The 26,189-nt window shown below is 40.8% G+C and overlaps 1 protein-coding gene across 16 annotated transcripts in view; it reads right to left on the bottom strand.

The window, feature by feature from the left end:
* Nucleotides 1–26,189, bottom strand: part of ASB7 (ankyrin repeat and SOCS box containing 7) — a 69,187-nt gene that overhangs the window by 21,650 nt on the left and 21,348 nt on the right. For 7 of the 16 annotated variants that reach the window (XR_008439059.1, XR_008439062.1, XR_008439058.1 and 4 more), the window contains exons 6-9: nt 21,012–21,586; nt 20,137–20,280; nt 5,440–5,544; nt 3,273–3,355 (exon numbers count right to left, since the gene is read on the bottom strand). Coding sequence is in view for 4 of the 16 variants with exons in the window: in XM_053988669.1 (XP_053844644.1) it covers nt 21,447–21,586 (140 nt within the window). In the remaining 12 variants the exon portion in view is untranslated. The other 9 variants (XR_008439057.1, XR_008439056.1, XR_008439065.1 and 6 more) reach the window with 9 other exon arrangements.

The raw sequence follows: 26,189 nt of genomic DNA, 5'->3' as shown, positions 1-26,189 counted from the left end.
AAGAAACCCAGAGCAGCACTCACTGCAAGGGCTGATATCAGACAGTCCATTTTGGGGAGGAAAGTGCTGGCAAAGGGAAGCAGAGAATCTGCAGTGTTTGCAAACACCGTGTGAAGAGGTAGAGCTTGTTATGGGAGCGGAGCAGAACATCCCCTGCAGAAAGGGAGGGGGTGGGAAATGAAGAAATTTGGAAACTTAACTTCCTGGAATAATGCTTTTTAAATCTCTTAACAAGACATAGATCATGACTTGTAAAAGGTGAACACAAAGGGAATATGAACATCAGACTCATTCCTCCTGTGAAGTGCCATGGCAGCAATGCAGCAGCTCCCCAGGGAGTTGCATGCACTGGAAAACAAAGCCAAACACAGCTGCCCTGGGTAAAAATTGCATCCTGTGTTGTATTTTCAAACCAAACATTTAAAGAGGCTGCTGGTTTTGGAAGTACTTAGTTTCCTTTGCAACACAGTAGCAATACCAGCATTCCCAACTGATAGAAACAAGAAATCACCATCACAGAATGGTTTGGGTTGGAAGGGTCCTTGAAAGCCATCTCATTCCACCCCCTGCCATGGGCAGGGACACTTTCCACTATCCCAGGCTGATCCAAGCCTTGTCCAACCTGGTCTCTTCCAGAGGTGGGGCAGCCACAGCTTCTCTGGGCAACCTAAAATCAAAGCTAATAAATGGATCTTGTAGTTAACCGCAGAACAGAAGAATGTCTCAGGTAATAAGTCTAAAGCTTAGCAGCAAGGGTAACCAAATCCAAGTTTCAGCAGCTGATTCTGCTCTGTCTGTGTCAGAGCATCCCTCCTGCAGGCACAGGGAAGACCCCACAAACTTATGTGCAAGGGAATATCCTTGATTATTTTCCAGCTACTTAAAAATTCAAGATGTGCAATATCCAGTCTGTTTCCTTTCCAATATAAAGTCTAAAATTCTTCTGTGTTGAAGTGTCCAGCTACTGGTCTTACTCTTACTAGTAGGAGTTGGAATGGGGTTATGATGACTACTTATTTTTTGGAGACTTCTTCATGCCTCAAGTTGTGACTTTCGAGCTACTTAAATCCCACAAATATTCCCATTAAAATGTTTATCCAAGACAAAGATTAATCAGTTGTTTCTTCACTTTGTTTTTTGGGCTTCTCTTACACAGACTCTTGTCTACCACTGTTTCATCAGCCCAAGTGGTCATCTAGAGGGGACTGGACGTCCAGGCACTTACCATCCAAGCTTCACTCCTTGTTCCATGTACACGTCCTTGTCTTGTTTACATCTCAAAAGATGAATTTCTACCCCAATGTACATTTAGTTTGTTTATGGGAAGCTGCTTCTGTCTGCATTTCCTTGTAGAAATTTAGAAAAGGTCCTGCTGTAGCTGCTGAACTGTGAGGGGTTTGAGATGAAATGACCAAACCCATTCAACTTTAACTGACTGGAACCAAAACACCCCACTGGAACAGCAGCAATAGTCCTTGAAGGAGCAGATGGAGTGCAGAAAATATCTTAACCTTGAGACTCCAGTGGCTGACTGTATCTGAAGGAGTGAAAAACTAAAAAAACACAGAGTCAGGTATGTTTGTCACTAAATAGTCCTGTTTCTGCCCCTTTCACCGAGAACTGAGCCACTCATTTCTGGCTGAAAACACCTCCTTTGTCCCTGATTCCCTCCTTCATCTGCTTGTTCAGAGGCTGAAATCTCTGCTCCACTCTGATTGCTCTTAATTTGTCAGCCCATTCCTTTAGAACTGATGTGTTCTTAGCAAATTGTGAGAAAAGCTCAAGCCTTGGCATTCCCCATCCTCAGACAGTGAGGACAAGACACTGTGAATGGTCCATATTCAAAACTGGCTTATAAAAGTGAATACAAAAGGGATCATTTTACCAACAGTGCAAAATCCTTCAGGGCATTCAAAACTGGAACTGTGGAGTGTTGCAAGAACAGGCTGCAAGGGCAGTGGTGGAGTCCCCATCCCTGGAGGGCTCTAAAAGATGTGTGGATGTGGCACTTGGGGAAATGGGTTAGGGGTGGCCTTGGCAATGCTGGGTCAATGGGTGAACTCGATGACCTCAAAGGCATTTTCCAGCCTAAACTCTTGTGTGATTCTATGAAACTGACACCGTGAATTTCATCAGCCCTTGAACCATGATGGTAACACGAGGTAACTCACACAAAATCCACAGCTCACCCATGCTCTGAGCATGGCATCCAGCTCTGGAATTGGCCTTCCCTACATCTTACAAGTTTGTAATAAAACCAGAAGAGTGATAAAAACAGGCTGTATGCATAGAAAAGTGTATATGAATGACAACTGGAGGTAAAGCACGAAGATGAATTGAATGGAAAAGCTGAAAAGACAATTCACTCCTTTCTTGTTACATCAACAAATTATGGTAAAACTAATAAAATTATCAGTCAGAAAAGGAAAGTGTGTTTCTTGCACAATAGTAATGTCATAGTGAAACTGATTGTCTGGGATGTTTCAGATCCCAGACTATGAGAGATCTGCAAAGAGCAGAGGAAGCAATGGCAGATGCTGCAGAGAGGGCTGTGGGATGGAGATGCAACAAACCAGCAGCAGCCACCAGGAGGGATCAGATATGCTGATGCGTGCCCTCATCTTAAATTCCTTTAAGCAACTACTGTCAAAGTGAGATGTCTACTATGATTGTAAAACACAAACTGAGGAAGAGAACAGGATGTCCTTGTTCCCTGTGCTTGATCCCAACCCACTGCAGATGGTACTTGGGACTCCCACAGCCACCCCCTCCTCCCTTCCAATGGGAAAACACACAAACTACTGTCATTTTTTCCAGATTCCGGGGAAATTCAGTCTCTGTGTTGTCCTGCTCAGTGCAAAAGGCTTTGCTGCCTCTTCTAGACCTGCTTTTGTTTATTAACCAACTTAAAAGATCAAGGAGCACGTGCATGGCAGGGCTTTTTCACCAGTATTTTGCTACTTGCTTGCATTTGCACGGTCTGAATTCCGCACAGACTAACCCATGCAAAACATCTTCTTTTGTTCCTTTCAATAATGTGTAGGAATTCAAAACAACTCTATTGCAAAAACTATTAGCCCCCTAATCAGGTGGTCTGGCTCTTGGCTTTCTACTTAATAGTATTTCAGAAAGCAACACAGACATTTCCCAAGGTGTTCTCCTGGAATTTAAGTGCTGTGTACAGAACTCCACATATTTATATATTCAGTGTATGGTTCCAGGTCTTGTTTCCTACCTGTTAGTTTTCCTAGGGCAACAGAAGCATTATTTACCTTGACTTTCCTCAAAGCTTTGGCCACAGCTCCTTACTCCTTCTCAGAGTGCTGCTCTGCTCCTCCTCCATTCCTGCCTCCACCTTGTGTAACAAGAACATCATGTCATTTAATATTTCTGGATTCAAGGAAAAGAAAACCACATTTCCTAAGATCCCACATGACAACACAGCTAATTTAGTGATAATGAAGATGACGCACAGGAGGTTGGAGGGGGCCACGAGGTTCCATCTGCCAGGCAACTGCTCAGACTGACAAAGAGCTGCTGGTTTGAGATGAAGCTTTGAACACTTTAGAAGGATACGCTTTATTCACACCTGCAGAACCCAGAAAATTCCATTAAAAACCAGAAGCAGAGCGTGTTGCACATAGCTGCCATCCCCAGCCAAGCTGGGATCTTGTTACCAAATACTCCACTGGAATTCTCCTGTGGAGATGGGCAGTTCCCCATCCTTTGGGACGGATTTCCCTTGACATTTAGAAGACACTCAACATGTATCACAGGGCTTCACTTTCACAAAGGTATTAATTTCCCAAAAACCAGAATATGGCTTGTACTCAGTCCCAACCATCTCTCTGCCCTCCCTGACCCCCAACCAGCCACACTCCATGTCTCCTCCTAGGACACAGCCTGTAAACACCAAGTCGAAACAGTCAATAAATATCAAGACAATTAGACACTCACAACCGAGATAATTAGACACTGTTGACCAACTGATCTTAGAAGAATGAGAAAGGACAAGCTCCCATTTGCCAGACATGCTGAGCACAGAGTGCTGTGAGCGTGACACACATCACAGGGTGGGTGGGAGCATTTTTTGTCTTTTAAAGAGCCTCCCAAGCACAATTACCTGTGAGCAGCCCAGACAGGCAGGTCCTGTCTTAACATACCAGCACCTGGATTTCAGCAGCTGGATGAGGGATGTACAGCCCTGGCTTATATTTATGGGTCTCAAGATTTTGATGGAAAGTTATGGAATGTGTTACAGAGGTTTATTTATGTTGACATTGTGTGTTCTTTTTGTCTCTGTAATTAATTCTAAGTTTTTCTTGGTTTCTTTAGCAGAGGAACTCAAACCAGCTTGCCCTTCTGGGAGGACCTGCTTCAGCAAGAGTGATCTAGGTGTGTCTGCTCACGAGCATTCTTATCTCTGTGCTGGAGCAGTTCCTCCATCCTCACACCCTGAGGTACCAAACCTTGTGCTGCATCTTCCTTATATTCATCACCAAGGAACTACTTGTACAAATTCCTTGTCCAGTATTTGCTTCATTTTAAGTTTGGAATCAAACAACTGGCAAGGAAAATCCCTCTTGGTCTTGAGCTGTCTGCAATACTCAACCTTCCAGCATTGAGGCTGAGCCTTGTCTCTAAGGTCTCTGTCCTTGTGTTACAACTGGACATAAACATCAAATCCACACAAGGTAACTGAAATTAGTAACCAGAAATAATCTTCCCCACAGTGCAAAACGCAAGAATTGCCCTTTCCAAAATCTCAGCAGTGCAGTCTTCTTCCAAACCATGGAAGCTCTTTGCTGTTCCCTAATCTTTGCCTCCCTCATGGAATTTTTGGGTGTTTCAGTACTTCCAATTCATGAGTATTCCTATAGAAGTTCTATAGGAATTTCCCATAGGAAAAAGTCTTATTTAGAGCTCTCCACTCTCAACTGGAAAAGGTTAAATTACTTAAATTTTTCCCACATCTTGGCCATCTCTCTCTACTTCTCTCTCTCTCCTTGCCTGTGATTCTCACTGGCCTACAGAGGAGTTACCAGAAATCCTCATCTTGACTCATATCTTGCTGTTACTCATCCTTAATCACATTACACCTAGACTACTGAAATATCTGCTTAAAATATTCCAGGAATTCTCCAGCTCACTTAAGCACTCGGGGTCTGGAATAATTTGGCCAGAAATGTCTCATTTTCCAGGAAATGGATGATGTCATCCCATTATCTGTCAGCTGCACTGCACTGCCCATCATCCTGGCCTTCACAGCTCTCTGCTGATTTACTCTCCTCATCCACCCACTTCACTCCAACAGATGCAAGAAGTTACAACAGTTTGGATAAAATTCTGCCATTTTCAAGTATTTTGCTGAAGCCATCAAAATGTACCCCTGTAGATTATCTTTGTTTTCCCTGAAACAGAGGAAGAGTGAGAACTGACCTTCTTTGGTACTCTGGAAAGGTTGTGGTCTCCCCAGTCTCCTTGATTGATTGATGCATCCAAGAAGTTTGTGTCAAGAAGGGCTTTATAAGGCACAACTCACTTCTGAAAATCCAGAGAAAGGCAAGAACGTGGGAACAGGCCAGCGACAGCAGGAAATTGGGTGCTAACTCCTTATCTCACAAGGTTATGTTTTTTTGGGAATAACTAAGTGACTAGAGTTTACTCACGGAATTCAGGACAACTAAATCACAATATTACTCACAAGGAAACCAGATGTTCTGGGCTTTCCTTACCTAGTAATAGCAGCAGCATCTGGATTCTTGCAAATATACAAAATGACAGGGAATAGTGGGGAAGTCTGGAATTTTGTTTTTTTTAATTTGTAGGGTTTTTTCTTTACAGTAATGTGTGGAGAGAAATAGGCACCTTTTGATTAGGACAAGAAAGCATGACATGCTCAGACAACAGAAGAGATCCTGAACTGTGGTTTTAGCAGAGATTAAATTAAAATACAACAAAATATCACTAGAAAAGTAACACCAAAAGGAAGCATCACCTGGCAACCACACTAGGTCAGTGGGGCTGTTGCACCAACCCTACTGCTGTCCTTGCAGAGACCCTACACAGGACAGAAGGAAAATCTCAGGAAAGCCCTGGGGAAGGACCAGAATGGGATAATTAATTTGAAAAACATACAGTGCAAGCACACAGTGATCAAGTGCAATGAGTTCCATCAGTCATTGCTGCAATCCCTGACAGGCAAGCACAGAGGGAACCAGCTCCAACACACGTGGTAATGGGATTACCAGTGTGCTTCCTTAAAAATCCTGTAGAAGACAACTGCACAACAACTATCAATAAACAGAGCATCACCATATTTCCAACTACACCTAAGGCTTGCATTAGGACAAGCTACCCAGCAGCTGTTCTTCAGGACAGCTTGCCTAAATAATTATTTCTGTGTGTATTGCAGACCTCAGGTTTTTTTTTTTTTTTTTTTATTTCACTCTTTTGGACCAAATTCCTTATTTATCCTCCTACTGTCCACAGCTTCTCTGGAAAGCTCCCTGCCACTTGAAGCCAGCTGGTGTGACTGTGAGCAAAACACAATGACTCCTATTCTGGATTAGCTTTTGCAGTCCCACCCTGGAGGTCTTTCTCCTTTATCTCCAACTCTTCCTTATTTCTTTTCAACATCTGGGTAGCTCTCCTGAGGCTCCAGAAATAAGCACACACTATACATCCTGTTCCTCCACCCCTCAAGATATATTGTAATGAATACAGAAAACACATGCTCCAGGATAATTTGTTATCTCATGCAGAGCCATTAGCATCAGCTTCCTTCCCTGGATGGAGTCAAGTCAAGCTCAGAGACAAGTTTTCCAGGTTGCACATGCCACATGTCTCCTTGTTCCTTCCTTCCCTCTCCTCCCATTAGGGACTATCCTTCCTGCTTATCAAGCCCAAGGAAAAAGAGCCAAACTTAGGAGGTCTCCTGAGATACTGATCTGCCTGTCCTATAATGCAAAGCAGCTTATTAGAGTCACTGGAACGACTCAAAAGCCATATAAAACCAGCACAGATTTCACTCATTCCCAGCAGCACTACAGCACCTTGCAATTCCTGGTAATAAAAAGATAACTGCACTGGCGGGATGGAGTTTGGAAGTGCTCCAGCTTGTCTCAGCTGAGGAACAGAGGGATTTCTCAGGGCTCTCATAGCTTACACCAGACACTGCAGGCACAAGGGATGGAGGAGAAGGATGGAAATCACCTACTCTGAAAACCTCAGGGATAAATTTACAAACAGACTCATACGCTGTACGCAACGAAACTGAGCTCTGACACATTGGTCAACAGGCTTCCTGTCCTCTTTTTTTGCCAGAAGCTACAAAAACTGCTCATCTCTCCCAGTTCCAGCTCAAGGGGCTGCTGGCTCTCTTGTGCAGGCAGAACAGGCTCAATGCTTTCAGCTCTCAAGGTCACCAGATCAAGCCAGTGGCCAATACAAGTGGTAACAGAAATTTCCAAAGCTGGACCATTCTTTTTGTGAGTTGGTTTTATTCCCAGCACAGGAAAATCCTTCCTAATACAGGGAAGCTCCTGGCAAAATCAGAGTGGCTGGTAACAATTTGCATCTTTCCTCTCTCAGACCCAAGTCCAAAGCCCACCAGTGGTGGTGGGAAGCCCCACTGACTTCACCAGGCTTTGGCATGAAACCTCAGCACAAAGAGCTGATGGGAATGAAGTTTTGGAAGCATGGAGGTGGCTAACAGATCCCAGAACTTGACAAAGCACTTGGAGCCTTTGCATACAAATGCTCTTTGCTTGTTTATTGCTTCATCTGCTGCTTGTAAGTCTTTTTAACACACCCTCTAATTCTGTTATTACAAAAAAGAGTGCATGCAAATAACTGCCTGAAGTGAACTCAAGCAGAGAACAATCCATTAACCACTGTGCTTATATTCCAAAAAGTGTTAGAAACCCTCAATAAGGAATGGTGGTTTGAGGGGAAACCCTCAGTATTCAGGCAACTGCTGCAAACACACAGCCCTGAGTTACACGAGCTGGAAGGCAGAATTCAAAATGCAAATGTTCATATTAAAACAAACTGCTAATTAAGAGCAGGCTTCATTATAGAGATTATGCATCTTTAAGGACTCCACCAGACATGCACACTTCCAGCACAAACCAGGAAGATACAGAGAAATACTCCCAGGCTGAGCCCGTTGGCTTCTTGTCCTTCCTGACCCTAAAACGGCCATTACACATCTCGGATGTTTAGTCTGGAGAACTCGGGGTCAGCTTTCGTGGGGAGCCATGAGAAAGGAGCAGCCGTGGCAGGGCCAAGTGACACCGTGCCCTGTCCCCTGCCTGGGCGAGGACGCCGGGAGCGGCTGCCAGCAGCGATCCAGCGCCGATTCCCAGGCCTCCGACAGGCTCTGCGGGCTATTCAGCAAAAACAACTCGCTCAAAAAATACCAGAAGTGACCCTGTCCAAGGATTATCTGCCAGGTCTCCCCTGCTCCTTGTATTTTTAATGAAATTAAAGTATTTTCAATAGTACAAATGTCAGGGTTTGGGCCAGACAAACAAGTTACAGAGACTGAGTGCTGAGTTTCATGGATGCAGACTGCTATAAAATTAGGAAAAAAGTGCAGAAGTCACTTGTCAGATTTTAACCCTGGAGAAATAAAAGTTGATGTAAGAAAAAAGTATTTCTCAAGGCACGGCCTCACATAATTTCCATTATTTGCCTTCTTATTGCCACCTGTTATTTTGAGAATGGTTTAAATAAAAGAAACATAGAACCAGATCTATCATACATTATATTTTTTCTCTAAATATGGCTCTAAAAATGGCTTTTAAAAACATACAGTTAATTCATTGTAGAGAAACTTGATTTACTGAAATAACTTGACAGCCTGAACTCTAAGAGATTTCTCCAAACTTCAGAGATTGCCCTGCTGTCAAACATTGGGTCCAACACCTCCATATTCACACCCAGAAGCAGGTGGACATCTTTTAAAGACACATTAGGCTGCTCTTTAGAACTTGTGTTTCAAGACAATCAATCCAAAAGGAAAAAATTAAGATTTGCCACATTTTTCTAAGTTGTATTAACCAGAAAAAACTGTTGGTATCAGCAACAGTTGAGCAGAACGAATTATAGAGATCAAAGTTTGAATAACTGAATTCAGAACAGCACTTGCAAATCTGATGGCAACTCAAACATTAACTTTTGACAAGGGCAACCAGAGTTTCTTTTGGCACGAAGAGCCCATTGATGCAATGTCAGTTTATTCACGCAGATGCACCTATTCTACATCCATAATGTAGCGATAAAACTGCTGCTCTTGTTTGCAGCACCCTGCATGTTTTCACATCATGCTAAGAACAGAGAATGACCATTTTGCTCCTGAAACACAGGACTGGGAACAGGCATGTTCTCATCTCTGTATCTCCTGGAGACTTCTGTTTCAAAGAAAAGAAGTCTTTCTTCTGAATGCCTACGATCATCATTGAACACACTGCCAAAACTGAAGGCTGAATACAAATTCTTACTTAGAAGAACATTAGAAATTTTGTAAAGGCACAGGGAAATAAGTCATTGCATTCAGCCAGTTCCTTCTTCTCTCACCTCCAAATAGGAAAAAAGTGGATCTGTGCTGGCTTTTTTTGAGATTAGCTAACAGTATTTTTTCCTTGTATGGTAGAGATTTCTACTATTATGGCTATTGAAGACTTGGATCCCACAGCAAACCCCCAAGAATGAGTAATGGTCTCATTTTCCATCTGCAATACTGAGCAAGAGCCAAGGGCAACCCACTGACACCGGAGGATTTGGACCATGAGTTTTGGTTTTGCATCCTGCTCTTGTCAAAGGCCATTGCTGAAAGCCTCCTAACAGGACTTTATAAAAGCGGCTTTTCGAGGTTCCATAGAAATTCAAATGAACTTATTTCCTTTGTCATGGATTTCTGAGTCATCTTTTCCAAGGGAGGGGAGAGGAAATATAATCAAAAAAGGGAATTATTCCTATTTTACAAGAGGGAGCAGATCTACACTAGTCATCCTTTATCTTGTCATCTTCCTGACCACAGTATTGTGAAAAGCCCACAAGCAGAAATGGCAACAAACATCAATGAAATACTGTGCTCTTTATATCATTAAGTCCTGCCATGAGGAGGAAGGGAACCCATGGCATCTTTCAACCCTGCCTTTGTTACTCACACCACGCCTTCTGGAAGGCACAGTACACAAAATGTTGTGCAAAACCAAGCCATTCCTGGTAGCTTAGCAAGAAGCATTCATTACAGTTCAGAAAACTTTCATTTCAGTACATCCTTGTTGACTGAGCTGACAAAATCCGAAAAAATCTGTCACAAGGCCAGAGCTGTCCTGTGGTGGGGGCATCCAACAGTCCTGCTCCCCTTTCCTACAAACTTCTTCACTGGGATACACCATAATTGCCAAGAGCAGAAAGCTGGAAGCATGGGGAGGTGGGCAGAATTGGGGGAAGGTTGTACCTAGCCCTGGGTCCTACCAACATGCCAAAATGTGGTCACAGCAAAGGGTGAAGCCACAACCTCCAGAACATGTTGGTGCCCCTCTGCAACAGGTGGTGAAGCTGCTCTTTGCTGAAATAGGGGTTATGGTCACAGCTTTTGAACTCTTCCCTTTAAGAAACATTTTATGGGAAACTGTGTTTATGGGAGCTGGCTATCATTACACCAGATCTCGGAAAAGCACAACGCTTTCTAGTGAAAGCTGAAGCAAATACCTAAACCCCAAAGCCCCCCTTTTTCCAGTAACTGAAAAGAAGACCCATTTAAATTTCTAGTCTGCACATTTCCTTCACTTTCTATCTAAAAGAAAGAGCATTTAGATACAAGGGTGTCAAGTGGTATGAATCATCTTTAAGGCATTCAGTTTAATTAGACAAGGATAAGGAGGTTTAAACAAAGTCACTGAAATCTAATTCTCTGTATGAACTCCTATCATACAGCAGACGAGTGAAATCAGTAAAAGTGAAAAAGCAATGGTTTAGCTTATTTGTTACAGCCACTACTCTTGAATAAAGTGGTTTTTATGGCCATGAACCTCCGTGGGAGCAGAAGTCAAGGTCTCAGTGACAATCCATCATTTCGGGGAAGAACCCTACTGTAACCTCACATCTGTGCGTGGCAGGAATAAGAGGCAGCTGTGAGTAGCTACTCTGAGAATAAATCCTACTCAAAACCCATTACATATCCATGCTGGGGTATGTTCTGGTAAGGCAGATGAGTCAAGGGAACTTCACCGAGTGTCAGCTCATCTCCTGCCTTGGGAACAGATGCCACCACCCCAACAGGGACAGCCAGCTGTGGAGCCAGACTTCATTTACACACTACAATAAAAGCCCAAAGTTTCTTAATAATACAAAAAACAGGCAGTGAAGGTTTAAATTCCAAGTAGATTTTTTTTTTTTTTTTTTGATGCAGAATAGTCGACTTTGCTGATTCTGTAATAGTTTTGGGAAAAGGAGATGGGAGAGGACATGGATGAGGATAGGAAACTCTAAGAGACATGAGGCTTGAAGCTGTGCATTTTCCTCTGACAGAAAACAACAGTACCCCATTGCTACCTCAATTCAGTATCAGTCCAGATTTGTTTCAACAAGAGTGTTTCCTCCAGCACCATCTCTAAGTATGACTCTGATGCAAGGAAGAATTTAATGCAATTAGAGCAACCACCAAGGTTTCTGCCAACAGGGGCACTTCTGCTTGGAGCACTTGATGGTCTCTTGACCCTGAAGATAAGGGGAGAACAAGAACCCAAGCAAACACCCCAAATCAAAGTCCACACATTTTTTGTGCTCCTCTCTGGGCAACCAAGTGGCACTGCTTGTTACTTCACAACCAAGAGAATCCTGCAGAGAAGGGTCTAGAGTGCCTTATCAGAATCAAAACAGCCTCAGGGAAGACCTGGTGCGTCTGTTCCAGTAAAAAGCATGGCATAAGAGGGGACAGCAGCAAAACCAGTGTGGGGAGCGAGGGAATCTCTAAGTCTGATTTTAAAGAGGAAGTCTGAATAGGAATCATTTACTACCCCCATGATTATACAAGAAAATGATATCATCAGCAAGATGAAAGACTGTACAGAGAGACAGCAACATTCATTACTTCCCAGCTGAAATCAGGACTCAACCTGGAAACAAAAGCTTCAGCTCCTCTGCGGTTGGGTAATTAAACACAGAAGGGGCTGAAGAGAAAAGGCTTTTCATTCACCATCATACAGACCTTAAAGGTGCATTCAAACTTCTTTCCTGAAGCTGAACTTTCATCCAGCTACCAGGATAAAGTATTTGGCTCAAGTAGGTGGAAGTCTGAACTTCCATCGCCCACTGAAGAAACAGGACTTGTCCACATGGAGGTCAACACTCCTGTAATACTTTGGGCTGTTAAGAGTCAGGGTCATTTCAGTTTTGGAGGTTTAGAGCAACATTTTTGTCTGTCCAGCAGCCTTATTCACAGCAGAAAGGCCTGGGGAGGTGAATTGTGGCACTTTTGCCAGAGGAAAGAACTATTCCAACTCACTGGTGAGGTAGAGTTCTGACTGAGCCATGGGCAAAGCCTCTTTGTAGTGCAACACACGAAGTATTACACAGTCCAGATGTAGCTCTTAACAATGACAACCAAATTCTCACTGGAGGGATAGTTTTGCATGGCATAATTCACTACAAGTGAAAACTGTGCGAGCCAAGAGGAAGATATAATCTAATTATTTCTGGTTTCTCAGGGCTGAAGGTGAGAGGGAAATTTAAAAGCAAACAAAGCTGCATTGCTCAATATGGAATGCTGCAATATAAAGAAGTGAAAATTAAGGCCCAGCACAAAACATGTCAATTTTCGATAGATATGGCACTAACATATATTAATATTTCTGACAAGCCAAGAATGTCAGATTTCTAAGCACAATATGAATCACATTAGAATTAAGAACAGCTGAGCCTGCACAACAGATTATACAAGTATTTATGAAGCACAGGAAATACTCAAAGCCAGCAAGTTCAGCTGTATACCAATATAACTAATAACTGTTATGCTCAATGCATCTGGTAAAAAGCCACTTTATTGACAAGATAACTACAAATTAACAAAATACTGGATAAAATATTGAACATCCGGGCAAAATACAGGGGGCATTAAAAATGCCCTTTAAAAGAAGGAGTCTGTTCTCATTACAAGTTCTTCTCTTATCAAGACTGAAGGAAGATCAATGAATCATGAAAGCAATTCAAGTTGAGCAAAGAAGAACTTTGCAGAAGAACTTTGAAATGGCAGATTTCAAAAATATTGGCAAAATGGCTTGAGGAAAAAAATAATCAGTGTACCGAAGCTCGGGAAGAAGAAAACACAAACCACAACATTCAATTTGCAGCAAAGATGATCTGAAGCTATTTATCAGATAAGACTGAAACTGCCCCTATCTGGACACCTTTCAAAGAACTCTTATTTGGAATCATTAAAGTGTTTTCTACTATTGGCTGAAAACAACTGATGAGGTTCCTAAAACAGCCCCTTAATTTAATTTACTTGGACATGAACAAATTAAAAGCAGAGTTACAGGATATAGTACTAGTAATGCAGATATGTCACTGTAACATTTTTTTGTGCCCTTAATCAGTTTGATTCATTAAAATAGTAATTGGTTCTGATGTGAACGAACTTTGCTAAGTGTTAGAGTCTTAAAAAAACATAAGATAAATCAGTGATCTGGAATGAAACACTGGAATTTAAGTCAATGGAAATGCAGGGTAAGATATTTTGGTTTTATGAAAAAAGTATTGAGTCTTTAGCCAAGAAAGCAAAGTCCCGAGCAATATCACAAAAACTGACATCACATTAGAATTTTTCACTTAAACACCTTTCAGTCCACCTGCTAGGATGGTCTCCTCTGGAGCAAGGAATATCTCATTCCCCATCCTCCTCAGGTGAGGTGTGGAGCACAAGTTGTGAAGGAGGAGAGAAAAGTCAGCACAAAGACAAGAGCTGGAAGGAGGTGGGTGCCCACAGAATCACAGACTGGTTTGGGTTGGGAGGGACCTCAGAGTTCATCTCATTCCACCCCCTGCCATGGGCAGGGACACCTTCCACTACCCCAGGCTGCTCCAAGCCATCCAGACTGGCTTGGAGCACCTCCACAGATGTGGCACCCAAACACAAACACACCAGAGCTCAAGGCAAGGTGCTCAGGGAACCAGAAGAGGCCTGGGTTAATTTTCTCAGGTGGATTACAGATAAGTAGGGACAAAAAAGCCCCATGAGCTTCAGTCATTTGTTCACAAGAGCAGGAGACATCAGGACTGGACTCCATCCAGCCGGGAACCTGCTTTGAATGACCTTTCGGGGTCAACCTTGGAGATTGTGTAACAGTTTTGGTATTTTCTCTCTCTGTGGCACAATTTTAACAAACCTGTAATCACAGCACTAAAAGGTGGGAATGTGAGTACAAATCCCCATCCTTAATTACTTTGCCTGGTTCAGAGTGGGAACTTTTAATTCAAGTCTTCCACTCATCAGGAGGGTGCCTGATCCATCAGAAAACAGTGATTTTTTTTTTTCTGGCTCACTAAACATTAAATAACTCACACAAAGTTGAAAAGGAACAGACTCAAATACTCACACAGATTATTTTATATTAAGGACATTCAAACTTCTAAGCCCAACAACCCACATACCAAACATTTCTTAAGATCAAAAGGCACATTTTCTGCTCTCTCCCTCACACAATCCCACACACATCTAAACTTCATCCTTTACCAAACATCCTGGGCATTTTATTTTCAGACTGACTGCTCTCTAAAAATTATTTTGTTTTGCTTCCTAACAGCTATATAAAAACCCATTATGAGATGAGCAATATCCAAGAGAGCCAGGGGATGGATCTCAAGTTGGGCTGCTCGAGACAGACACAGCTTGGAAGTCATTCTCAGTAACCCACATCCTGCAGTTGGGTACTCTGAGGTGTGAAAATCAAGCATTAGATGAAGCTGAATCTAAATTTCTACTACTCCATGCAAATGCTATAGTCAGGTAGGAACAGATGAGAACCTAAAAATCCTACCTGTATTGGCTTGTAGGTGGACAAGACATAGACAATAACATTTTCCAGTATCACCTTTGACTTACCATGGACAAGGGCAGATCTGACAGTTCCAAACCCAGCATCCAGAGATGCTATTCAAACTTAAAGGTGGTGACCTTGTATTTTAAGCACACTGTGAATGCAGACTACAAGCAGGCACACACTCAGCAAAGAATGTAAGAACCTGCTGTTATGCTAATGTATATAAAATTTAATCTCTAATGGCTTAAAAAATAATTAAGTCTTCAAAATAAAATGAGTTTACATTTCATTGCAGATCTACTTCAATCTGCTGTTTCTCAAGATTTGGAATGGAACATCAAACCAAAATATCTCACCATCTCAAGATGAGATATCAGAGCTTAAGTAACTCTAGCAAAACAGGCAGTGTTTTCAGGAGAAAAATAAAATTGTCTGCTAGTTGCTTATAAAGTTGGCTTGAACTACAGAATGCCTCCCAGTGCTCCTTCACAAAGCGTTTCACAAATACCTTCCAAAAATATTCTCCTCATTAGGCCATAAAACAAGGAGCAGGAGTGCAAGCTGATCATCCAAAGCAATTATTTGCTATTTCACACCAGATTAAATGTTGAGTAACCACCACCTTCAGTGGAGTTACAATGGTCTAAGTCAGAAATGAGGACAGAATTTAGTAGAACTTGTGACAGAACAGGAGATGATCTCTTTGGAGTCTATTATAAACTCTATTTTTGCAAGTCAGAATAGAAGAGTTACATCAAATTTTGTTGTCTTTAAGAAAGAATAGATGATTTTGCTGTAGATCAGTTACTTACAGACCTACACTTAGTAAATTTTAGTATTTACTCTTGGATAACCTGCCTATAAGCTTCTTTTCATTCAACTTTCTCACCCCTTTCAGGACTATTTAACGGATGCTGAGGGGGTCTGTAAAATAACTGCAGCAGATAAAGTCGAAAGTGAGGGAAATTCTGACCCTGTAGCACCCACCACTCTCAAACCCACTTGTTTTAAGTGTACACCAACTCTACCACATGAGAAACCTGCAAGTCTGAAGAAGGCTCAGAAATGCTTCCAGACCCTTTTACAAGCACCTCTGGAGATGGTCACACATCCTTCTTGCAAACATGACAACATTCAGAACTTACCTGGGACCTCACAAACAGCAGCTAGCAGCACTAGAGAGCCCAGATGTGGAGGAAACAGCTGGAGCTCTGACTTCTTCACTAGACAGCTGGAGACTTCCCAATAAAAGTCAGCACAGCTTTCGAGCCCAGATTTTGCTGTTCCAGCTGCACATTGTGGTTCCCTGGGGAATGCACTGGCTGAAGAACTCCTGGTAGCATGGTTTCATAAAGCACTGCATATACCTGCTTTGTTTCTTATTGCCCTGGGATTAAATCACATGCTGAGCTTTACTTTGGCTAATAAGTCAAGGAGTAGAATCCTACAGCAGAGACTCAGTGTGGCAGTGATAAAGGAAAAAGCAAACTTTAGCCTATTCCAATTTCCAAGAACAGGATAAAACCTTTGAGGTTTAGCAGAGGGGAGAGACTTGAGCAAAGAGATTTTAAATGCTTCACTCCAGCCTGTCTGGGAAAAGACACAGCAGAGCCTGTTCTGTGCTCTGATAATTTTTCTTTCAAAGGTTCTAATTTTTCATTATTCACTATGGTAAAAAACCCCCATGTTTTGCCATATAAAATAAGTACACTTCTCTATCACCCACTTCTACCAATATATATAAAGACTGCATATTCTAAACACATCATTTGTCAACAGCTTGTAAATCAGGTTTTTCCAAGTAGTAACATTAGCCATTAATTGTTTTAAACTTCACAAGTGAACACTCCAACAGGAAATATGATACATAAGCAGGAACCAAGTCTTTAGCACAGCATTCAGTATAGCCCAGCCAAAGCCTGGCCAGTCTGGTAGAAACCACCAGCAGCAGCTCCAAACACAACTGCTGGTTGAACAGTGAATGTTCTCCCAGTGATGTTTGTGAAGTTTGCTACTGAGCAATGGAAATAGCATTTTTTTTTTTCCTCTACTACCCTTTAGCAGTAATGTCTTGAAATCTAGTCTCTTTCCTCTCCAAATTTTTAGAGTCCAAAACCTTACTGCAACTTTTGGTTGTACATTTTTCTCATGACTGAACCCAAACGTTCCAGTTTCTATTTCTGTGTCAGGAATATTCATATAGACCCCCCTTTTTTATCAGTAGTAAATACACCCTAAAATGCAGCCTCTGTTTGGTCATTTTTGTATCTTGGTCAGTGCATGAGCTTGAGGAGGAAAGGTGAACCTGTCAGAAAACCCTGAAGGGGCAGCGCTGCAATCAGAGCAGGGAAAACCCAACCACTCACAGTTTAGGACCAGTTTGTTCCCCCTTCCAAAGCCCAGCTCTAGAGTGAGTTTTGTTTTACTGGGAGGGTGAGGAGGCCCCAGCACAGGGTGCCCAGAGCAGCTGTGGCTGCCCCTGGTCCCTGGAAGTGCCCAAGGCCAGGCTGGATGGGGCTTGAAGCACCCTGGGACAGTGGAAGGTGTCCCTGCCATGGCAGGGGTGGAACTTAAAGGTCCCTTCCACCCCAAACTATTCTATGAGGGTTTTGTCCATATTTACTGGTAAAAAAATCCCATTACAACTCATGAGACATCTGAACTCCCATTTGTGGGGGCATTTTGAGTCCCAAATGCATTACAGAATCATGAACCCCGGAGAAGGGAACAGGAGTAGAAGAGACAGACAAACATGGAGAGAAAATGTGTAAAGTGGTATTATGTTATTAAAACATTACATTAGAAATAAACAGAACATAAACCAAAAATAGGTTTTAACCAGGTTTAACTTTTTTCTTTTTTTTTTTCTTTCTTTTTTTTTTTTTTTTTTTTTTAAATTCAAATTGACCCAAAGCAAAAACTTACATTGCAAAGGAAGAACAAAATACATGATGGTATTGGTAACACAGCATTGCATGGAAGCTGCACTTGTGGGCAGGTTTTTTCCTCCAAACCAGCCCATCCTGGTAAAGATGCCATATCTTTTCTTTTGCCTCTGGGTATTTAGCTGAAGAGTTTGTCCAGATGTGTTCTCCTATGATTGCCAACCAGAGCCAGAAAACCAAATTTTCCACGCTATCCCAAGGAAGCCAGAGTTATTCCAAGCATGAGTGATAGTGAATTTAAAAAAAAAAAAAAAAAAAAAAAGAAAGAAAACAAACCCAAAACAAAACAAACCCACTCGAGCTTTTCAAACTAACAAGTATTGTCTATAATGTAAATAGTTTAGAAATATGGTAATTAAATAATCTAAAAAACACTCTTACTCTGCTGTACATTTATAAACATAAATATTTACAAAAAACTTTCTGCTTTGTTTTAAAGGATGAGGTTTGCAGTTTGTTAATGATCAGAGTCTTTTACTCATATTGATTCTTTGGTGTGTTTGCCAATTTTTTAAGGTTTATTAAAAGTGTTCAACCGTGAATTTAAAGGTAATGGAACGAGGCTACATCACAAGTTTCTATTATGCACTTCTCCTTCCACATTCTAGTCCAAATGAAAAACAAAGGTCAGTTTGTTCTTCAAAGTATTTGTGCACAATATTGAAAAAAAAAAAAAAAAAAAAAAGACCAAATTCCCCCTCATTGAAATTTGGGTAGGATTATCAATGAATAATCCTACTTTATCTGCACTTGAGTACATGGATAACCAGAGATAGTGCACAGGACTATCAGTAGGTTCAGACCCACATGTGCTGCAGTGCTTTGCAAGAATTAAGGTGAGAAACCAGCTACAAAAGATGGCTTAGCATTGCAAAAAAGGGTGAGGGCTTCCTTCCACCCTGGGGAGAGGAGAGGATGAAAATTAATTTAAAAGAAAGGCTTTTTACTGGCCTGAAACATATGTGTGTTCCCTTTTAGATGTCAGTTACTTAAAAGAAATAACCAAAAAACAAACCTCAAACAATAAATAATGGAATTACACATTTCTTCATTAAATAGCATTCTTGTTACCAACAAAGTCTTTCATAATTTTCTTCAGTCACAGCAACAGACAGAACAAATAATTTGCCTTAATATAGATTGCAACTAAAATATACTCTAGATTACCTTAGAAAATATTACTGTAAAAATTCAGTGGGGAAGGACATTGGTTTAGACCAACTTACAAGTGTAGTGAACAATACTAAGCCTGTTTTGTTTGTTTTTTTTTTAAAGAAATCAGCTCCTGATTTAATGTCAGAAAATGGAAGATTTGTGTTAAAACCTGCCAGTCTGCCCCGTCTCAGCACTGGAGAGCTCAAAGATTGGAATGGCTGATCGTCCCTCCACAGGGGCCAAGAGATTTGAGCCACGCACTCGAGCTCACAGCCCGTTCTTACTCCACAGATACAACCAGGAGGAAGCCCTACAAGCTCTACAACCCAGTGCAGGGTGTTAGGCTGGACTTGCTCACTCACACTGCCGAGATGTGAACTTCTGGTCACTGCTCCAGCAGCTGGACTTGAACCGGTACAAACTGGAGATAAAAAGGTTCAACAGCCCATTGCCAACCCTCTGAGCCATGAATCTCCAAAATCCCTCATTGTCTGGAAACCTGATGCAATGCCAGGCACAATGGGGACAGATAATCCTCCTGGCTTGCCATGGTTCCTGTGCATCCATTAGCAGTGATAAGGTTCACTCTCAGGGAGCTGCAGCCCGGGGTTATCAAATATTAAAAGGAACTAGCAGAGTTAAATAATATGAGTTTACCTGCCTTACCTTGATTTTCCTATTTTTAACACTAAGTATTTTGAAAGTGACAGTGTGAAACTTAAAAGCCATCATCATTCCTTTCATCTCCCACTTCAGTTGGTGCAATTGGTACAAAAGCACTCCTACTATCAGAGGGGCTCTTCTGGAGCCAGGCAGATGCCAAAATAGAAGTAGAGAACACTGGCAAGAATCTTATGCTGAGTCTGTAATGCCTTGAAAATAAAGAGAGGAAAACAACTGCACATATTGGCCCAATCTTTTGATCAAGAAATGGATTTTTTCCTACTATCAGAAATAAAACTTTGCAACAAATCTTTTAATACCTGGTTTGAAAGACACATTCAGTAGCCAGATTTCAGCACTCCTCTCAGTTTCTGCTTTCAGATTAATTGCAAAATTTGAACTTTCAATGTCAGTGGGGCTTGTCTTCTTAGTTAATAGCTTATGTGCACTTCCCGCTCTCTAACCTGAAACAAACTGAATTTCAGAGCAGTCAAAACAACCCCACCCCCCACATTGCTTTTAAAACCAATTAACCTTTTTTTTTTTTTTTTTTTTGGACACAATTTGGCTGAGAACCCGTAGATAAAATCTCAACTGAAAGTGAAATAAAGCAGGTTATACATTCATGAAATTCAGGGAGTAATCATGAACAGCAACTGCTGCATCATTTCTGTAATGTCCTCTCAACACTACAGTGAGGCAGCAGCTCCTGCTCTCACAAATAATGCACTGAGCCTAAATGAGGAATAGTGGGGGAATCACACATCAAGGGAAAACACATCAGAGAGATTATTGCACAGGAGGCACTGTATGAGCAACAGAATACATTGGCTTCAAAAAAATCTAAATTTGTTTCCTCTTAAGTTAATGTAAAAAATACAGAGGCTATGCCTCTCTGTAGTGTACTGTCACTGGTAAAAACAGACTTACAAACAGCCCATTCAACAGGCAATGTTGGGAAAGAGGGCCTGAATTTTCTGGGCATCCCAACTACAGTAATTAGGAAAAGAAAAATTAAAAAAAAAAAAAAAAAAAAAAAAAAAAAAAAAAAAAAAGCGCCAATGTATAGACCCATAGACCCTCAAATTGAACAAGGTAACTGCATTTTTTTCCCTCAATTTTCAAATTATATTCATACAGTACCCAAGGACACATCGATTATCCCCTCTTCCCTCTGTCCTGCAAAAACAAACACCTGGCAGAGACAAGAGGTCCTAACAAACAGGGCTCTGGAGGTCTATCTGTATCCTTTTGCAGGATTGGTGCCTTGATTTCCAAACTTTTTTGTTCTTGCTCAGCATGCCAACTCAAACCAAGCACTTCCCTCGAGGGGCTGCCTTCCATCTCCACGGCAAGTCTGCACACATAATGTGAAAACAAACAGAAAACCAACAGCAATTTTTAAAATGCAATATCGTATAGAAAGCTTGGACCTTTTAAACTTGGACCAAGAAACCAAAAATTAAGACCTTCTAGCGTGTGGTATAAAAAACCCAAGGAAGTGTATACCTGCCTTCTGACTTCACAGAAAAATCAGAATTTGCATAGGATATACTTTGTGCAAGGCAACAAGCCTCTTCAGTATCTGGAATAGAACTAAACTTGCTCACAGTTCCTCTCTTCATGGATATCAGATATCATCAAATTTGTGTTTTAAGTAGTCTTTCATGACCTTGGCAATGGGTAGCTCATCAAGCAGTTTGAGGTTTTGAAGGCCTATACACTGACGGATTTTAATTCGGCATAGATCTTGCAAGTTTCTGGGCTGTCCTGAAAAGACAAAAGGAACACATAAAAATAAAATGATCACATTTTAAATGTATTTTAAGACATCATTTACTCTGCAAAATGACAGGGGTTTGCTGTTTCCTAAGAGGGAGAGGGAAGGGAAAAATTACAAGAGAATTACAAGTTAATACCTTTTTAATGAACTCAATGAAACCAAGGGGTGAATCCTAAAAACATTTTTATATGCACATAATTTTACTGATGCCAGTGTAAAGTGATTTCATCCATGTGAGGATTCCCACCAGGTGGCAACATATGCTTATGCATTACAGAACAGCAGAACTCCTCCATTTAAATTTGTGGATTTTTTTTTCTATCCTTGGGGGAAAAACCCCTCAGTCTTGCTTTTCTTTTAAACAATGAGACAGAAACATCTAAGTTCAGCTGTAACAGGACTAGGAAGTTTCCTCAGAGAGTGAGGATTTATACAAGTTATTCCAGCATAGCTGTGGCAGAGTTAAAGATTGGGGTTTTTCTTCACTTCTAATGAAAAGATAAAGCCTTCAGGCTTTGGATGCAGCCAAACCCTCCTCCAACAGAAAGGGATGAAAATGTGAATTAACCACTGTCCACAGAGGAAAAGCTTTACTGGTATCACACTGTCCTAGGCTGTCCTTTCTCCCAAATCTGCCCTAAACCAGGACAAATACAAACTTCAGCATTCCTGGCAAGGATTTTCCAAAAGAATCAATTCTCTTTCAAGCTCATTCTTAACAGGAAACCACTCAAAATCAAACACCTTGAGAAACAATTGGGGTTTGGTTCCTCTACCCAAAATAATCTCAGAAAACTTAATCAAGTCTTGTATCTGAATGCACCCAGCAATGGATCCCAAGGAAGAAAGAAAGAGAAAAAGAGCAGAACAACAGACATTGAGAAATCCTGCCCCAATAAACCCTTCTAGCTTTCAGCACTGATGCCTTTGGGCCTTCCTAGCCCAGAGATTGCACACAGATCTATGTCTTTAATAGCTGTGAATAGCTTGCCCTTTGTAAATCTGTCTAGTGCTTTTTGAACCCATTCATACTTTCAGTATCCAAAACATCCTGTGGCAGCAAATTTCACAATATAATTAGGCGTTGGCTGGAAAACTGCAAAGTAATTTTATTTATTTTAGATCTGCTTCCTGATGGCTTTGTTGCATGCCTGCCATTCTTTGAGTTACAAGGAAAATAATGAATAATTGTTCCCACGCCAGTCATGATTTTACATACCTTTATATAAACCTCCATCCTCCACTCATGATGGGTACCTCTTCCCAAAGCTGAAAACTCCAGCTAACAACCCCCAACATGGGAACCACTCCAAACCTCTGAACAAACTGCCTGCCTTTGTGCTTTTTCCTCATTCTGCTACAGCTTCCTTGGAGTTATTCCAGTAACACATCAAAGCTGTGCTAATCAATATTTTGATCATTGACTTAACTGTGTAAGCCTCTTTTTCTTAATTTTTTTTCCCTCCAAGCCAAGACTTGGTTATGGGACCTGATGACTGTCAAATTCAAAATACTCAGCACCCCGAACAATGTAGGTGCTTCTGTTGGTATCTACAGAAATGGGCTGACAGACAGGTAGGGATTTTTAGACACTGGGATTTATCTTAAGCACTAAAATTATCCAAGGCAAGCCAGCAGAAGTAATGCATGAAAATAGTCTCAGTCTGCTTCTAAAGAAATTAGGTTTGAAATTTAAAAAACATGAAAATTTGAATTTCCTTTATGTAAGTTGAAAATACTTTTATTATACTTATCACCACCTAAATGTCAATTTATTTTTAGTTAAATCCTTCATCCATGACTTAGAACACAGACTAATGGCTAATTTGTCCACCAGTGGTTTCTTCTTGGCAATTTTTTTTTCCACCTGAAGGAAAGAATTTAGGCAACTCAGACAACAGCAGAACACTCAAACTTCAGGGAAAGGAAAGTTATTTTGGTATGAAACCAAACAATCTTAATGGTGATAAAGAAATAGTTCTGATGCTTTAAAACAGGGTTCAGAAAGCAAAAGTTCACTGCAAACAGCAGCATTAGAAATGATGAAGGACTAGAGGACTTTGTGTATTTTCTGTAGTAGAGTACACAATAAATCAGCTATGAGACACTGATTTCTGGTTTCAGAAATAAATGCCTTTTAATTAACATCCTACGTGGTTTTTGAGAACATAAAAGAACAGACAACTTAAAATACCCAGAAGAAATTGGTCATCAGTTAATTCAAAAAGACCCGATTATCAAATGTATGACATTTTCCCCTGATAAGCCTAAAAAATATTTCCTGGGAATGTGTTAACAATGGACATTTCCAGTGTTAAGCACCAGTTGCTACATCTAGTGGCTGCTGGTGTCTTAGGTCACGCCTTGCAAATTCCAGGGTTATTAATGCATTTGTGATTTATTAGAAACGGTGTCTGGAACACTTACTCATTCTTGGTTGCATCTGAATGAAAAGGAAAAAAAAAATAAAGGATTACGGACCGATGTCAGTGAACCTTAGTTTGGCAAATGAAAAATGTTATTAGTAACTTGGCAAAGTAAGACAAGTTAAATGATGAATAAAGTTCTCTTTAAAAACCATTAGGAAGTTGCAACTTTGGTTATATCCTGCATCACAAGTTTGGGAAGTTATTTAGGCAAATAAGCTGGAAAGGAAGAGAATTAAAAGAGAAAGAAACAAAAAACCCCACAAACATGAAAGGTATGATTGGCCTAATTACCACTATCATGCAAAACAGCCACATAAAACTACTGATCACCTTAAAAACAGCCAGCACATCCCTGAAGGGCCACCTTGGTCCTGTTATTCTGGATTTGCTCATGTGTTCACCAAATCATTACACACTGCAGTCAATTTATTTTGCAAGCCTTAAAGCAGTAATCAAATAAATTAGAAGCATTAATTATAGGAGAAAAAAGCATAATTCATCTTTTGCCTTCCAGAGCTTGTGCTCTGTGCTGGAAAGGAAAGCAGAAATCCCCACCACTGCAATTCTTGTGTACAGTGTCCCAAACCTGACAGAAAAGCTTCTTCCAAACAGAAGAAATGTAAGGCATGAGCTTAAAGAATCAAGTGGGATTGCTTTTTGATTTTTTCTAATCTGGATGCAGCAGACTTCAATATGTATCAAAATCAAGCATTTTCCTAAATCAGTTCTTCAGCTGCTATCAAAGTAAGTTTCTGAGCTTTTCCCCACTTAAATTATTATTTTACTTGAACAATAAAATGAGCCTTTTAAAATATTATTAAAAGATCAGCTTTTTCTGGTAAAGCAAAGGAAAAAAATGATGTTTTAACAGCAAGAAATTATTACAATTAATCTCATTTTCCACTCAAAACTCCATTCCTTTTCTTTTTGCAGTTTCAAGATTTTTCTGGTATGATATCTGAGAGTTTGCTGTTGTATCCCCAAGGCAGACAAAACTTCCATTTAGGATTTGCTACCTGGCCAAAGAACTGTGTCACTGTTAAAACTGCTCTGTATTTATACCTGTGCCTTCCCTCTGCAGACAATGCTCCCCAAGAAATAAAACACTAACTCATCCAGTAAGTCTATATTTAAGGACCATTAAGGCATATTTGTGATGCCTCTGACAACACTCTTTTCTGGGGACTTTCATCCAGTGCTGTAAAGCTGGAAAAGGGGAATCCCTACCCATTTCCTCCACTGCAGATAGAGAGCAAAAAAACCCATGTAAAAATCCAACAATCATGAACTGACCTTTCTGTTACCCAAGAGAAAACTTGGGAATAACTGAAATTAATACATTGTAGGCTGCAAGAAGATCCCCTCTGATGTATTGTTCTAACTACTAAAAGAAAAGTATTTTTAAAGCAAACAATCAGTGCCATTGGTTTCAAGTGGATAAGCTGATTCTGAAGAAATTAAAAAATGAAAAATAACATCAGTGACATATTTCAGAAGCCGCCCACAGTTTTCTCTACAATATTAATGCATCTCTCCAAAAACCCTTAGAGTGGTGTTTCTCAAACTGAGCCTCTGCCCCTCCTGGGAATTCTGAAAGGCTGAAAACAGTAGCAAGAAACCATTTGGTAATTTCTTTTTAGCTACAAAGGGAACATAAAAATAAAAATCTTCTGAAACATTTTACAAAATATGTTGAAACCAGGCTGATGTATGCTGGCAAGAGCTCAGTTCCTCTATAATATCAGGAAAAGTATTTATTTCTGCAGCAAGTCCTTAAATCCATCCCTTATTTCACAGTGCTGAAGGAATGCAGCCAGTGCTGGCAATTAAACTGAGTTCTGAATTTGTTGGTTTTTTTGGGGAGGGAAATGAAAAAGGTAATTGAACTTATCAGCTGGAAACTCACACCTACCAGCCATGAAACACTGGGGAGGATGCACAAAAATGGGATCATAGGGAAAGGCTGGGATCACCAAGGGAATGACTGAGGCTGAGCTGAAGGGGAACTCGGCTGCTCAGTGCAGTAGGTCTAAAGTTTAGCAAATGCACTGCTTGTACTCTGTAAAAAACAACAGCAGAAGAATTGGAGAATATTGGAATAATTTCCAGCATTCAAAACGTCAGAAAAAGCTAACATCAAAAATCTATAGGTCTAAAATAT

The sequence above is a fragment of the Vidua macroura genome, chromosome 12 (assembly GCF_024509145.1).
Source record: "Vidua macroura isolate BioBank_ID:100142 chromosome 12, ASM2450914v1, whole genome shotgun sequence".
Classification (NCBI taxonomy): Eukaryota; Metazoa; Chordata; class Aves; order Passeriformes; family Viduidae; genus Vidua; species Vidua macroura.
This window is presented reverse-complemented; position numbering and strand designations above follow the sequence as displayed.